This window comes from Chelmon rostratus, chromosome 7, assembly GCF_017976325.1.
Source record: "Chelmon rostratus isolate fCheRos1 chromosome 7, fCheRos1.pri, whole genome shotgun sequence".
Lineage (NCBI taxonomy): Eukaryota > Metazoa > Chordata > Actinopteri > Chaetodontiformes > Chaetodontidae > Chelmon > Chelmon rostratus.
Genome location: NC_055664.1, coordinates 11,305,059 through 11,320,151, shown reverse-complemented (window position 1 = coordinate 11,320,151; position 15,093 = coordinate 11,305,059). Strand labels below are relative to the sequence as shown.

Here is a 15,093-nt window from a genome sequence, read left to right as displayed (position 1 = left end):
GAACCCGGCCTGTCTGGCAGTTTTGTCAACTCCTTGTTTTGTTCTCCTTCTTTTTACTCTAGAATTTAATTTTTTTTTTAGTTTAGTGCTGTTTTCCAACTTCAGAAAGCTTTCGTAGAGTCCAAGGTTAATGCAAGGAAAATACGTACGTGTCAGATCTGTGTTTACTATATTTCAGTTGTTTTGTGCCTGTGTGTGTGTGTGTGTGTGTGTGTGTGTGTGTGTGTGTCCTGCCAATGGGCCTCATTAAGCAGGGAAGTTTTTTGAGACCTTCGAGACCTTGCCTTTAGTAAACTTGGTGTCATTATTGGGTGTTAATGATGTTGGCCTTTGTAATCACTCTCTGTGTATGTGTGTGTGCACGTGCATTTTTGTGTGTGTTAGATGGGGAAAAGGCGGTTCTCAGGGTTGGAGGTGTCCCTGATGGTCCTGTTCACACTGATGTCCGTGGCGGCCATCACTGTCATTGTTCTGTACTTCACAGAAGGTAGGTGAACACATTTAAACATACACACGTATGCATGTATAAGCTTAAACACACACACAAAAAAAATTAAATTAAAAAAACACTAAAAACATTAGCCATAAACCTTCATCATGTATATGCTTTTCAAACTGTTAAGGCTACCTGGCTTTGCAAAAAGAGGAAAAATATAGCTTCGGGCAGTTCCAAAGTTATCTAATGTGGGCTCGCTAGCCACCAATATATCCTGGAAACACCTGGGTTATGTAGTGAGGAATGTTGCTATTGCTACACATTGTAGGTAATCATCAATAGACAACTTACATATTGTAACAGGTTACATGTTCAACGGTTGCCACTGTGTTAAGAGATAGTAAGAGGTCGGCCAAGATAAAAAAGGACACAGATTTCCAAGGTGTCACACAACACAGCGAAGACCCTGTAAAAACCAGATAACATTTTGTGACCTTCATGCTGAGAGATGTCACAATATTATTATAAGATAAAAAATGAGACAATGGTATGGTTTGTATCATTTTGAATGCATCAAAATGTCCAAAGATAACTGCTCCAGCAAGTCCCCAACTACAAAACATGTTGAATGAAACTGCCCTTTAGAACTACATATAGATTATTTTCTGACACCCCAGTCGGCAGAATGGCATCATTTGTCAGTGTCTTCCAAAATCTTGACAAATCACTGTCGAATATTAAGTCAGTTATTAGTAGTCATGTAGTCTGACATTAGGTTAGGGGACATTCGTTAGCATGGTTATCGCGTGCTATTGGTCTGTTAATGATAGCCAGAGCCCGACGTTTCGTTGACCCATCCATTCACCCGACCCGCACAGGTGTTGAGGTTGCTCCGTAACAACATTATCTCCCTTTTGCTTCAGTCGTAACTTTGATTTTTTTTCCAGATCGTCCTTCAGAAAAAAAAGAAGTGCCCGAAGTATTCGTTCCTCAGTGTCCCAACATTACTCTGGGTGAAAGAGTAGACTGTTTCCCTGAAGCAGGCGCCTCAAAGGTATGAGTCAATATCATTTCCAAGGCTTTGAACAAAGCGGGCATTAGAAGGAGATTCTATAATTAGTTTTTCTTATAACGCATACAGCTGAATTATTAGTCTTAGTAATGTCACAGTTGAAAGAGTGTTGATGATGATTTCTGCCACCCTCGCTATAATGATTATAAGAACGCTGGCGAGGATGACGATGATGATAACAGCGTCAACCTTCCTATTTGAACAGCAACTATGTGAGCAGCGTGGCTGCTGCTGGAGCCCACTGGACGAGAGAAATGCTCCCTGGTGTTTCTTCTCAACCAACCACGGGTACACACTGGAAACAGTGGAGCAACTGAATGATTATGGTAAATCCCTTTTTCCCCTCTCTCCAACTCTCCCTGTGCTCAGTGACTGATCAAAATATTTGGCTTTCTATTTAACTCATTTTCTAATTCTAAGTGCGCCACGGTCCTTCCATCTGTCTTCCTCACATCGTTTTTCCTTTTTCACTTATTCTGCCTGAGGCATGCTTTTCTGTGAAATATGACATGGATGGCATATCAGAAAACATGATTGACTTTGCAGCATGCAGGTTTTTCCATTTTCTGCTTGATTTCACCGCCTTATGTGAACTCAGTTATTCACTAAGAAGAACCATTGGACATTTAAAGACTGAACACCAACATTTTCAGTTATATTGTTCAACTAGCATTAAGAACATTCTTTGAAAAGGAAAAAAGAAAAACTATTTGTGGTCTTCTTTTGTGTGACAAGGGTGGTTAAATTGAAAAATGGCAAATGCTTAGACTGAGAGGAACATTATCAAAAACAATAACTTCTCTTGGTTTAAGAAATATGTTGTTATTCAACAGCGACTTTAGCCTATACATAAAAATGTAAGCGCTCCCTCTTTTATAAGTTGAACAGTCCTCAAATATTTTTACATGTATTCTGCCATGGCATCGCTCAAGGCTACTATGCAAATTACCCACATGTAGCTCAGAGGCAACTGAGGACTCTGGAAGCTCTCTAAGCATATTGCACCCTTTGATCACACTGGTAAATGAATAACCTGGGAATACATCTGTGTTTGAATGGATTCCTATCCCAGTTCACCTGATGCATTTTATGTGGAGTGCTAAAACTGAGGACTCCTTCAGTTTGTATTTTCTGCTGCACTTCACTCATCATGAAAGGAAAGAGATATTTTTCATGTTATGATTTAATTTTTTTTTTCATGCACTTACACTATTTATCCCGAACAACTCCTCCAGTAATTATTCTCTAGAGCTTCGTATCGGTTAGGTACACTGTGATCGTTAAATAGACCACTCAGGTTTAAGGGCGATTAGTGTTCAAATAATAGTTTGAAAGTCTGGGACTCTGTCACCATAACATTTCTAGACAACTAGCAGAAATTCCAGGAATTCAATGCGCCCAGCAAAGAAAAAGTCCAGCACATCATCCCACAACACTTTTGTACGGATTAAACAAACAAAATGCAGCATGTTAATTCATGAGCGTTATAATGTGATCGTAGGCAGATTCTGTTACCTTTGGAAAGAGCCAGACTAGCACAACTGTTTCCTGTTTCCAGATTTTGTGCTAAGATGGTAGTGTTAGTGTCATACATACAGACATTAGAGTCACTACTAACAGCTGCAGCGGAGCAACTGGAGTGTGCAGAAGAAACGACAGACTAACATAATCACCAATTGTTTTGTGCTTTGACTAAAACCACAGACAGTACAGTATTAGTAGTATAACAGTACTATTTTTGTGGTATTTCATGCCTACTTTGGGGGTTGAGTAGATAAACGTGACATGTTTCTCAAATGAAATATTTTTCTGTATTACAACTTCACCTTCCTATTGTCATGTGCTTAAATCTGCAGAAACAAAAGCTACGCTGAAGAGAATCAATTCTCCTTCTTTATTTGGGGACGATATACAAGAACTGCTACTTCATGCGGAAATGCAGACACACAATCGACTCCACTTTAAGGTACTCACCCTTCTCTCTCTGTTCGACACCTTTTCATGCACACACACACACACATCCACATTTTTTGACTGCAACAGAGGAAATGGTGAGATAAATCTAGTCCAGTCATTAATGTCAAAAGCAGTATTTAATCAAAGCATGTTTAACACCAACACTGTACGGAACAAAACGTGCTAAAAATAGCGACGCACACGACGAAAGTACGAACATGACTGTGAGATGTGAGGCCACACTCACTCTGCCTGTATGGTTGCTTCCTCTCCTCAGATCTCTGATCCCAACACCAAGAGGTTTGAGGTCCCCCATGAGCACGTCAAAGGGCTCAAATCTGAAGCATCAAGCCCCATCCTTAACACGCTGGAGATAAAAAAACAGCCCTTTGGCCTCGTTGTGCGCAGGAATGACAGCCAAAAAGTCCTGTGAGTGCTCACCGTGTGTATGTTCATTGTGTAGTTGTTTGCGTTGGACTGGTAGGTGGCTGTTCATAAGAGCTACAGCATCACATTGTTTGCCACACGGACAGTAAAGCAAGTACAAGAGACAGCAGTATCTTGTACTTGTGTATCAGTACACCTCTAAGTCTCACCTCTTATTTCTCTCTCACAGTTTTCTTGCAATCACCCGACAGAATTGTGAAGTGACAGTTGCCAATAGATTAACATTGATTCTTTGCAGCTAATTTGATGCAATTATGTCAGAAATCCACTCTAGTGGTCTGTGTGCTACATAATCTCATTACCATGCATTACTTTTATACAGTGACATGTAACACCTAACCATTTTATGTTACTTTCCCACAGCAACACGTAATTATGTTCATGTCAATCCGGATAACTTGGCGAGCCCTCTGTGACATCGCAGTGATCAATTACCCCTCAGAGCTGTGTGCCCGCACTGCTCGCACACTTCCGATTAAACACCAAAAGGCATTAAACCATTATTAGCAGCGATGCTCCGTAGAATATGGCACTTCGTGTTAAATAGGGTTTGCAAGGGCACAAAAGCCCTAACTTTTATCTCACACTGATCCATGCTTTATTTCATCTCGGCTGCACTATTGCAACCTGCCTTAGTCACAAATTAACCTCACGTCTCCAGCTCGCTCAAAATGCTGCAGACGTTTAACTGGCACTAAATGTACAGACGTACAACTCTTAGCACATCTGCGGTGGCTCCCAGTAAGATTTAAAATTGATTTTAAGATTGTATTAACTACGTTTAAAACACAGAACGGTCTAGCCTCCAGCTATATTGCAGACCTTTTAACTCTCCATGAGCCGGAACGCAGCCTCAGATCCTCAGGCAAGGCCCTTCTGGTAGTTCCACAGTCCAGGCTCAAGACTGTGACTGTGCTTCCTCTTCTCTCGAGGCGCCTTTACTTTAGTAGGCCCTGCCCGAGGCCAGAAAAATCAGCTGCATCTTTTAAATCCCTTCAAAAAGCAAACATTTATAAACAGGTCATATGTGAATCAGGGTCAGGGAACAGGGGCAACAAAAGACTGGGAATGAAATGCTCCAAAAACACCTGTTTGGATCATTCCACATGAATCCACAGGTTCATTGGTAACAGGTGATAGCATCATGATTGGGTATGGTTTTAGTGAAGGGCTATATAAATAGAATTGATATTCTTATTATTTGATGTACATTTCATAGCTTTATAGACAAGTGGTGCTTTGCACATCACTGTGGTCTGTTGTGAATCAGAGCTGACTGCCATTTGTGGCGCATGACAAATTTTCCTGCAAGGCAAACGTTTATCTTTAATCTCGATGAGTCAGATGTTTCTTTCACGGGGAGGTGAAAGCCAAAGCTTCTCTTTTAAAACGCCTGAGACGTCCAGGCCATAGACTTCCTTTCAACGTATTCTAATTCTACGAGTTCAGGGTTTGTCTTTACTGCAGAGATAAACATCTCAACTGTCCCGGGGCTTCACACTGAAATACCTTTTCATTGTGAAATGCTCTGAGATAACACGACAACCTCTGTTGCACCAGCTCGCATCACTTCCTGGTGCACAGAGTGTTTCTCAACACTGAACCTGACCTTCAACCAGAAGCAGTGAGATGGCTCTGAAGATAAGCAGCTAATTGTTCCTCTTAAATGTCTTCATGGTGCCACTTGTTATTAGAGTCACATAACATGTGTTTATGGTGTACTCATGCAATAGGTCAGACTTTGGGTTTTCAGGGGTTATTATAAAGAGCAATATTGGATCCACTGATTAACGTTTTTATAATTATTTCATATGAGCAGCAAGAGACCACTAAAAAGTGCACACAGTGATAACAAGCTTTATCTACTGACTTTGCCGTACCATAAAAATTGTACCAGGTCATCATCAAATGTTTATTAAGGTATCATTTCCCCAGATATGCGGTTTAATTGATAGATAAGGAGAGTGAGTGAGTGTGTGCACACGGAGAATAATCACTCTGCTCTTTGACCTGTCTGGCTGGTGTGTGGACGGTCTCTTTTCATAACAAAAGCTATTCAGTATCAGTGTATATAGGCTGCATTTACTCGCACATGTTGTCTCTATATACTGTAGCTTTATTTTGGCAGCTGTGTGCAGCTATAGCAGGCTTAGTATTTCAACTACCAGTGTGTGTCTTGTTCTGAAGGCTGGAGAAATGCTACCCAGAAGGCTTATTAGAGTTGATGGGATGGTTTGCCTTCTCCCTGTTTTTTTTTTTTTCGCTCTACAACTCAACTCTTCCACGCGTCCTTGTCTCACTCCCACTCCCTCATCTCGCTGCATCTCACTCTCACTTCCTGTCTTATTTCTTTGTCTCTCACATTTTCTCTCTCACCTGCACCCTCTTTTTTCCCCACATCAGTCTGTCTTCTCACATCCCAGTGGTGATCTGTTGGTTTGTTTTTTTTGTCTTTTTTTTTTTTTTTAACACATTCAGGTTTGACACTACAATGGGCCCACTGGTGTTTGCAAACCAGTACCTACAGCTGTCTGCTAGGCTTCCATCCCATAATATTTATGGCCTGGGAGAGCATGTGCATAAACAGTATCGCCATGACATGAACTGGAAAACATGGCCCATCTTCGCCAGAGACGCTTTCCCTAATGGGGTGAGGAACTCACACACACACACACACACACACACACACACACACACACTATGGCGCTGGAAAGAGTCATGGAGGACTGACACACGTACATACGCTCATGTGATTACTTACTAAAAATCCCACAGAGGCTGTCTGTCTGTGGTTAGAACAATTACAACAACGTGCAGACACACATGCGTGCGACACCTGTGACTCCTGACACGCAGGTGTGCGTGTCTACGCACGTCTGTGTGCACGTCCAGCAACTGCATGGGCATGTGAGTCTTAACAGTCAGGCTTCAGCTGTCTTAACATGAATGAAAATGCATCTAAAACAAAAAAAATTAGCAATAAGACACTAATATTATTGTCATATATATATATATATATTGTCATATATATATTATTATCCTAGTTTCATTGATTGATTACCTGGAAAATGGACATGACTGACAACAAATGGGAGTTTAATCCTGTTGTTTTGCCCATCAAGCCTGTTGTCCATAATTTCATAGAAACATCAAATGCACAGATCAGTTACGGTTCCATTTTTGATTTACGGTAGGCATTTATAGTTAGTTAGCAGAGAGCCTGTGAACCCTTTGCTGGATTTGGTTGAACTTTAAATGCCATGCTGTTTATCAGTGGAAAAATCAGGCTTTAGACCAGAAAAACACATTAGTTTCTGAGGAAAAGAAAGCTTATTTATGACAAGCTCTAAAACACCAGCGGTACACTCTTCACAACAAAGCATACTGAAATTAAGCATTTTAGTTTATGTTAAGCTGCCTAAAACAAAGAATTTGATTAAGTTTTTATAAAAAAAAAAATAAAAAAAGCAGCATGATGGATAAATGTAACCAGACAATGGTGATACTGAAGCTAAAGAAAGCACGCTTGAGGCTGGGTTTGAACCACAGACATTATATTCCACAGACCTGCACATAATTGTTATGCTATTAGGGCCGAGTGCTAATGTGAAGCAAAATTTCTGTCCTATCAAAAAAATATTAAAAATGAAAATAAAACCACATGAATGATAAAAACAGATAAAACAATAATGAATCATGCCAGGCTGTGAATGTGGACCACATTTAAATGAACAGCTGGTTTCCTCCTGCCTCTGTGACAACACTTTTTTCCTGGCAGCCGAAACCTGACCTTAAGAGTCACACGTGCACACACATGTGCATGTGCATGTGCATGGCTAAGTTGTACTAATCACACACACACACACACACACACACACACACACACACACACACACACACTGGTTTAAGATCTTAAACCAACAACATGTTGTAATGCTGCTGACACTTGACAGTATGCATGGTTTAAAACACTACTTCCATTCATATGCATATCTCTATATGTAATGTTTTGGGTTTTTGGTTACTACGTTACCAAACATATTGTGTGCTCAAAGGCTTACACTTGACATGTTTACCTTGTGTGTGTGTGTGTGTGTGTGTGCATGTGTGTGTATAAGTGGCATGTTTACATGAGTCCCAACATGTGTATTCTCTTCCCATAGGGCTTATAATTGAATACCTTGTAAGCTGATTAAGCGGTGAAGTCACCCCCTCAGCTTCACTAAGTCTCCCACGTCCCTCCTGCTTCCTCACACCTCTTCCCGATATGTCCTTTCATCCCTCTGTCTCCCTGTGTCTTCTCTCCCTGCAGGGAGGCCATAACCTCTATGGACATTACCCCTTCTTCCTCTGTCTGGAAGATGACAGTGGAAAGTCATTCGGGGTCTTCCTCATGAACAGCAACGCTATGGGTAAAGAAAAAGAAAACACACACACATGCAAAGACACATGCTGGCACACAGAAGCACATGAAGCATGTGCAAGCACAGCAACAATGACGCTGTCCTCAGGACAGTATACACTCAAGCATTTTGAAAAGGTGGTGTAGTACATGCACATATGCATTCAAAACACTAGGAGAAAGGAAACCATGTCAAGATGGTTCAAGGGCACATGAACCATCAGTTATGCCTCCTCCTCCAAACAAAAATGGATTTACTGTACTATTGCCTCCATCAAAAAATTGTGCTGAGAAATCAAAGAGAAACTGCATGCCCTTTTAATTCCAAACGGAGATGAGTGAGGGGAGCGGAGTGCACGCTGACATGTTTCTCCTGCTCCTCATGCCTATAGTCTCCTTTTATAAAAGCTTTTTTTCACCTCTCACGGATGAGCTTTACTGAAACATTGATATATGTTTAAGTGTGAGAGAAAACCCCTCACAATTATAAAATGACAGGAGGGAATAAAAATACTGATAATGCTGGTTCACAAATGTTTAAGAGGATTTTAGGGTTAGGACCTATAGTATAGAATGGTGCTATAAGTTTGCAGTATTTTCATTGCTGGCGTTTTTTGTCTTTTTTTTTTTTTCCAGACGTGGTTTTGCAGCCTGCACCTGCTGTGACCTTCAGGACAATTGGAGGAGTCCTTGACTTCTACATTTTATTTGGCAACACACCAGAACAAGTGGTGCAGGAGTTCCTGACGGTGAGGCACAAACACGATAACAATATTCAGGGAAGGTTTTCTGGGCAGGTCTGTTGTGCAAAAGTGATTTTTGAGTTGCCTTGGCACAGTAATTGTATTGTATTGTAACAATATGTCCAATTGTGTTGTCCAGCTCATCGGCAGGCCTGCCATTCCTCCCTACTGGTCACTGGGTTTCCAGCTTTCTCGGTGGAACTACGGCAACCTGAGTGTGGTCAAGGAAACGGTGGAGAGGAACCGTGCTGTGAACCTCCCATATGTAAGATCCTCCGCTTGTTTTTCTTTTTTTTCCCTGTTTATTATTTTTAGTCAATATGCAGCAAGCCTGACAATCTGCTTATCTTATATCTAAAATTGCTATCAGGATCACTGCAGTCCGTCAATTTTTTTTCATATTCTTGTGATAAAAATGTGAAATAACCCTTTTGGCAAATTCTGCAAGTCTATCTCCAGCCCTGATATATAATGGAGGTGCACAAATGTCCTCACATGTTTGGCACTCAGTATATCAGCTCTATGTTGTAAAGCTTAAGCAGATAAATTATGGTCACGTTCTGTTTGCACGGGGTTATTATCACAACAAGAATTCACAATAAATTCATATCAGACAAGGTATAAGGTGGGGCTGCAAGTTCTCTGGTCCATTTATACGGCTCTGATGCCGTGACAAAGAGGAACAGCAACAATCTCTTATCAAGAAACTACGTAACAAAATCCACCCAAAGCATCAGAGGCTTGAGATCATTATCAATGGACTACAGTCTGGGAAATGAAAACATGAGCCATGGCTTTCTTGATATTGGTCTGCTTGTTGTATTTCAGGCAGTTTTTTTTTTATTTTTTTAAGCAAGAGATACAAACTGGGGATAAAACAAAAACAGGTGTTTGAATTTGACCTCAGATGTCAAATGCTGAGAGACATTTTGAAGAGGTTGCGGGATTCTCCTCTTCAAAAAATGCGCATTTCAAGTATCAGCTGTCTGAAACAATGTCGTGACGATGCATCATATGTGCTGCTACCACTGTATAGCTTTTGGGAGTGGGTGTGGGGGGAGTGAAGGAAATCGATACTTCACCTTGTGTACCCCTTGTTAAATCTGAACCACTCATGTACTACCTGTTTGGTTCCAGAGGCAAAAGCCTCAACCACTACACTATCTGTGTGGTGGACGTGTGTGTGTGTGTGTGTGTGTGTGTGTGTGTGTGTGTGTGTGTGTGTGTGTGTGTGTGTGTGTGTGTGTGCGGAAGACGTGATGTGAAGGTTGAAGCAGGAGCTGGACGGACAGTCAGAGTGATAGCGATGGCCTTTAGCTTGGACGGGGTAATCCAGCTTTCTGTCACATAATGGAGAGTCTGCTGGGCTCTATAGGTTCAATCCCAGGACAACTATTTTTCAAGCATCACTGAATGTTAGCGCTGATCAAAGATCAATCGACCGAGTTCCCTGCATTATCTCATTCATCCTGATGTGAATGTTAAAACTACTCCAGCACCTCTTCCCTTCTGAGACACTTGATAAATACCAGTTCTGGTTGACATTTTCTGGGGAATGAGCCTCGCTGCTTATCTTCGCCTGGGCCTGCGACTAGTAACCATAAGAAATCCGTTTCACACAGAGCACTGATGTTTGACATACCTTCTATTCCTTAATCACGAAGGTAAACTCCTAATTCTAATCTTTACATGTCCCCCGGAAAACCCTTCAGCTGAGCAATGGCTGCACCAATTAAGGACATGGTTAGAATTTGTCTTATTTAAAGAACAAACAAATAAATTTCGAACCCATCTCAATATTTCACTCTGATCATCTCCAATCTCTCTTTCATATTCAAAGACATTAGGATGCAGCTGCTTCCTCTCCTGCTGTACTCAGGGACATATTTGATAACCATTAGATAGACCACAGAGGGCATTATCACATTCTCCCTAATATGTCTGGAGCTGATTACCATTAGAGGAAGGATCTGGCAGAGCCTTCCAAACCATCTGCTCTATCGATATGAAGTAGATTTTGGCAGACAACAGAGAGACAGAGAGCGGATAAAGTCACACCCTGACAAAAAAAAAAAAAAAAAAAAATCAAGAATGTGTTAACATTCCCATTGTCCTTCCAAGGTTTAGCAGCACATTAGGGAAGTTGTTTGTACACACATCAGGTCTCCAAGAGTCCAACAAGGGCAGGTCAACAGACAAGTTAGCAGTTAGCAGCTTTTTCCAGCGAGGCTCACAGTGCAAATGCTTAACAGTGTGTTTAATAGCCATGCTGAGATGGGAATGTACTGTGTTAGGATGCATGATGAAGATGCTGAATTTTGAGTGGATGTTTTTTTTTTTATGCGCAGAGGTGGAAGCACGAGTTAAGAGTCATTTCCAACTTATTACATTCACTGCAAGATGCAAATACTGTATGATTCCTAAAACACGGAAGCCGAACCAGCATTTTAGCATTTCTAATAAGCTTTGAATATCTAATAACATCTGATCTATTTGAAGTAAACTCATCAAGTTATTCAGAAAACATATGATGTTTTCCAAATTCTTACCGCAAAGCAAAACTAGGAGACAATTTCCTTGGAAAAAAAAAAAAAAGATAAAAAGATTTGATTTCTTTTCTTGAGGTATTGCATGTACATGGCGTGCCCATACAGTAAGCTTTTTTCTTCTTTACTTACAGGATGTTCAGTATACTGACATTGACTACATGGAGGAAAAGAAAGATTTCACTTATGACAAAGAGGAATTCAGCGAGCTGCCTCAATTTGCCGACTACCTTCATGAGAGGGGACAGAAATACATCCTCATCCTGGTAAGACGCTACTTTATTGTGAATGAAGCAATGTGGGGTATTTGACACATCAACAGAAAATCTTACCAGAAAACATCCACATGCAACTAAAAAATAACACTTTGTCTTGCATTTTTTTGATCCTTTCTTATTGTTTGGTGGTATTTTTATTCTTGAGTCAGCTACACCAACCAAACAGTGAAAATTTCAAATAAATCATTTCAAGCAGCCGTGCTATATAGTTCGTACTACATGCACCAAAAGTTCTTGCATATTCTTACGAGTATTATCCTTTGTCCCCAGGATCCTGCAATAGCTACTAACCAGTCATATGGCCCCTATCTAAATGGGACTAAGAGGGACGCCTGGGTTACTGTATCAGACGGGGTAACTCCACTGATAGGAGAGGTGAGTTGTGTTTAACCCCTAATTAGGTATCATTCAAGCAAAGATTTCCCTCCTCCACACAGTAGTGCCTCTTTGGCACCAAGCTTCCATCCTACGTATGTCTGTGGCCTGTGTAAATGGCTTGTCACGCTGATATTCAGATTCAGAAGTTGCGAAGATGTCCGACGTGGGTCAGCCTTCATTTTGTCAAAGCAAGGTCAAGTGTAGTAAGGGGTGTTAGTCATTATATATTGTTATAAGTTGATATGTTGGAAAGCAAAGTTATGAGCCATACAACAAAAGTAAAAGCTGCGCACAAGTTTGAGACTTCACTCACTGTTCCTCTTAGTGTTACCATTGGTAACAGATATGATTTAAACAACCAAGCCATGGCATAGCCGTTGACAGGTGCTCCAGAAACTGCCAAGCTGTTGGCAATTTTAGCCTCTACAGCATATGGATTTTAGTCAGAATAATGTGCGTAACAAAACATGTGCAGTCAGCAATACAGTACAGTACAGTATGCAAAAAAAAGAAGAAAAAAAAAGAAAAGAAAGAATCAGTCTCTACTTAAAATTCACGCATTTGTTCAGTCACACTTTTATTATTAACAAGTACTCCCTACAGTATTTGAGCATAGCAACTGGTTAATCTGAGGTATGATGAAGATGGTTATGGGTGGTTAAGGTCAGAGAAGGTAAAGGCCTTGTATGAAGATGTTTGTGGAGGTAGTGCGCAGATGAGAACAGGGGAGTGTTTTGTGTCACATGTACAATGCTGTTGCTGAGGTACAAAGTCCAAGGTTCAGGTTGTGTGAAATAGTTTCTCTCGCTGCTGAAGGTCTGCTCCAAAACGCTTTACCATTGAGTGTTTGAGCCTTCGCGTTACACAATATCTCATGCAACATCAGCACAAATATATGCATCAGCTGTGAGTATGCATGTGTATGTGTGACTGGCTTTCCCAGTCTCCATCAAACCATAATATTCCCTAATGGAGGTTCAAGCCTCCAGTGTGTTATTTTTTTATCCTTTTACCCACAGAGCGTGTGTTTAAAAAGCTCTCCCCTGCAGAGAGGGCTGAAGGTGGGGGGTAAAAGTCTGCTGCTCCCATGCTTTTATAGTGTTGCTTTTGATTACGCACACGATTAGGCCCAGTCCCTCTGCTAATCGCTTTTTCATGCTGTTTATAACAGGTCAAACATATGCATTGATTCCGCATTAGTGTTTAATCTTAAAATGTTCTGCATCACCGCATCACAGATTAGGTGTGCAAGTGTGTGTGTGTGTGTTTATGCGGAAGAGACAGAGAGAGAGAGAGAGAGAAGCAGTCTGTGTGTGCATGTGTATCCATTTCTCCAAATGAGAAGCTATTCTTGGTTGTTTGTGCTTCATGTCTTTGCACGCATGTGTGTGATTATAATTGATTCCAGTTTATTTCCATATGAATGTGTGTGTCCTGGTTATGAAAACAGTGGGGTCTGTGCTGAAGGACCTTTTCCATAGCTGTTGCAGTGATAAAGGAGATACAGCGACAGGCTGCTATTTATTTTGCTTTTTAAACAGCTAATTGCTCGCAAAGATAAGGATAAAAGCTTTTCCTGTTGGCCCATATGTTTCAGTGCGCGGGTAAAATCATAGCATGACCTCACTCACTCAGATGTGCTGTTCAGAGCGCAGAAGGACGGGAGTAAACAAAGCAGCGAGGAGAAAAAGGAGTCTATGTGGGTTTAAAGGATGACAGACAGAAACATGGGCAGAGGAAAAGGCAGGTGCAGGCAGACAGACAGTCACAAATAATAGATTAGAGAGTAATGTACAGGGAGACAGACTGGCTGTCTTTCTGAGCGGTAGAGTGACAGGGAAAGTCAGCCACAGTGAGAGACAAGAGACAAAAAGACAGATTATCAGGTAAACACAAAAAAGGGACAGACAAGACGGAAGGCAGAAAGACACTTCGGAGCAGAGGCAAGCAGAGCGACAGAAAGAGACGGGCAGAAGAAAAGATAGACAGGCAATGACAGATAGCTGACAAACAGGAGAGCATAAAAACAGACAAATAGACATAAAGATAGAGTGAGATATACAGCTACAAATGCCAGCAGATTTGTTGAGAGTGTTTACTGGGGCGTCTGTATTAGGAAGCAGCTGGAAACGTCAGAGAGACAAAATCTCAAGTTAAAGGGTGGAAGAAATGACTGTAAAACTAAACATGGCAACTGCGATGGACTATCAATAAGCTCTGACCTTGGAGTTCTGACCACCTGCCAAAAACATCTGCCTATAAATCTGTGTGTGTGTGTGTGTGTGTGTGTGTGTGTGTGTGTGTGTGTGTGTGTGGGCACGTGAGCGGACATAAGAATGATTCATGTCCGTGCTGCAAACTGGGTTGTAAAGCTATTGGCAGTGGAAGTAAAAAGGTAAAAGATAGCCAGCGCGGAGCAACTCTGAGATTTAATATCTACTGTGCTCTACAGAAGGATTCACACACAGAAATGCACACGCACACACACAGCCACGAAATCTCCTCCTTTCTCTGTGGATTAATCATTTTTCTCAATACGTGTCATTAAGGACGACTTCTAACACACAGTCACGTCTAGAGATTTCTATTGCATTATCGATTTCTCCTCTCCTCTGTTCCCTTCCTCAACTTGCCTGCCTCTCTATCCCTTCTCTCCTTTGCCATCTCTCTCTCTCTCTCTCATCAATCCCACCCCCCTCCCTTACTTCATTTCTCTTCTGTTCTCTTTTGTCATTTCCACATCTTTAAGCTGTTTCTCTGACATTTCTTTGGGCCTAGCTTTTTTTGCTTCTGTGGAGCTCACTGCGTCTACGCCATCTGAGCTGATCGTTCCCC

The 15,093-nt window shown here is 41.3% G+C and overlaps 1 protein-coding gene across 1 annotated transcript in view; it reads left to right on the top strand.

The window, feature by feature from the left end:
* The first annotated feature begins 384 nt into the window (after positions 1 to 384).
* Positions 385 to 15,093, top strand: part of si (sucrase-isomaltase (alpha-glucosidase)) — a 65,122-nt gene continuing 50,413 nt past the window's right edge. Inside the window, exons 1-11 of the mRNA XM_041940740.1 lie at positions 385 to 487; positions 1,408 to 1,490; positions 1,714 to 1,834; positions 3,365 to 3,474; positions 3,742 to 3,893; positions 6,390 to 6,561; positions 8,224 to 8,323; positions 8,950 to 9,062; positions 9,196 to 9,321; positions 11,737 to 11,868; positions 12,151 to 12,255. Coding sequence (XP_041796674.1) covers positions 385 to 487; positions 1,408 to 1,490; positions 1,714 to 1,834; positions 3,365 to 3,474; positions 3,742 to 3,893; positions 6,390 to 6,561; positions 8,224 to 8,323; positions 8,950 to 9,062; positions 9,196 to 9,321; positions 11,737 to 11,868; positions 12,151 to 12,255 — 1,317 coding nt within the window. The remainder of the gene's footprint in view (positions 488 to 1,407; positions 1,491 to 1,713; positions 1,835 to 3,364; positions 3,475 to 3,741; positions 3,894 to 6,389; positions 6,562 to 8,223; positions 8,324 to 8,949; positions 9,063 to 9,195; positions 9,322 to 11,736; positions 11,869 to 12,150; positions 12,256 to 15,093) is intronic.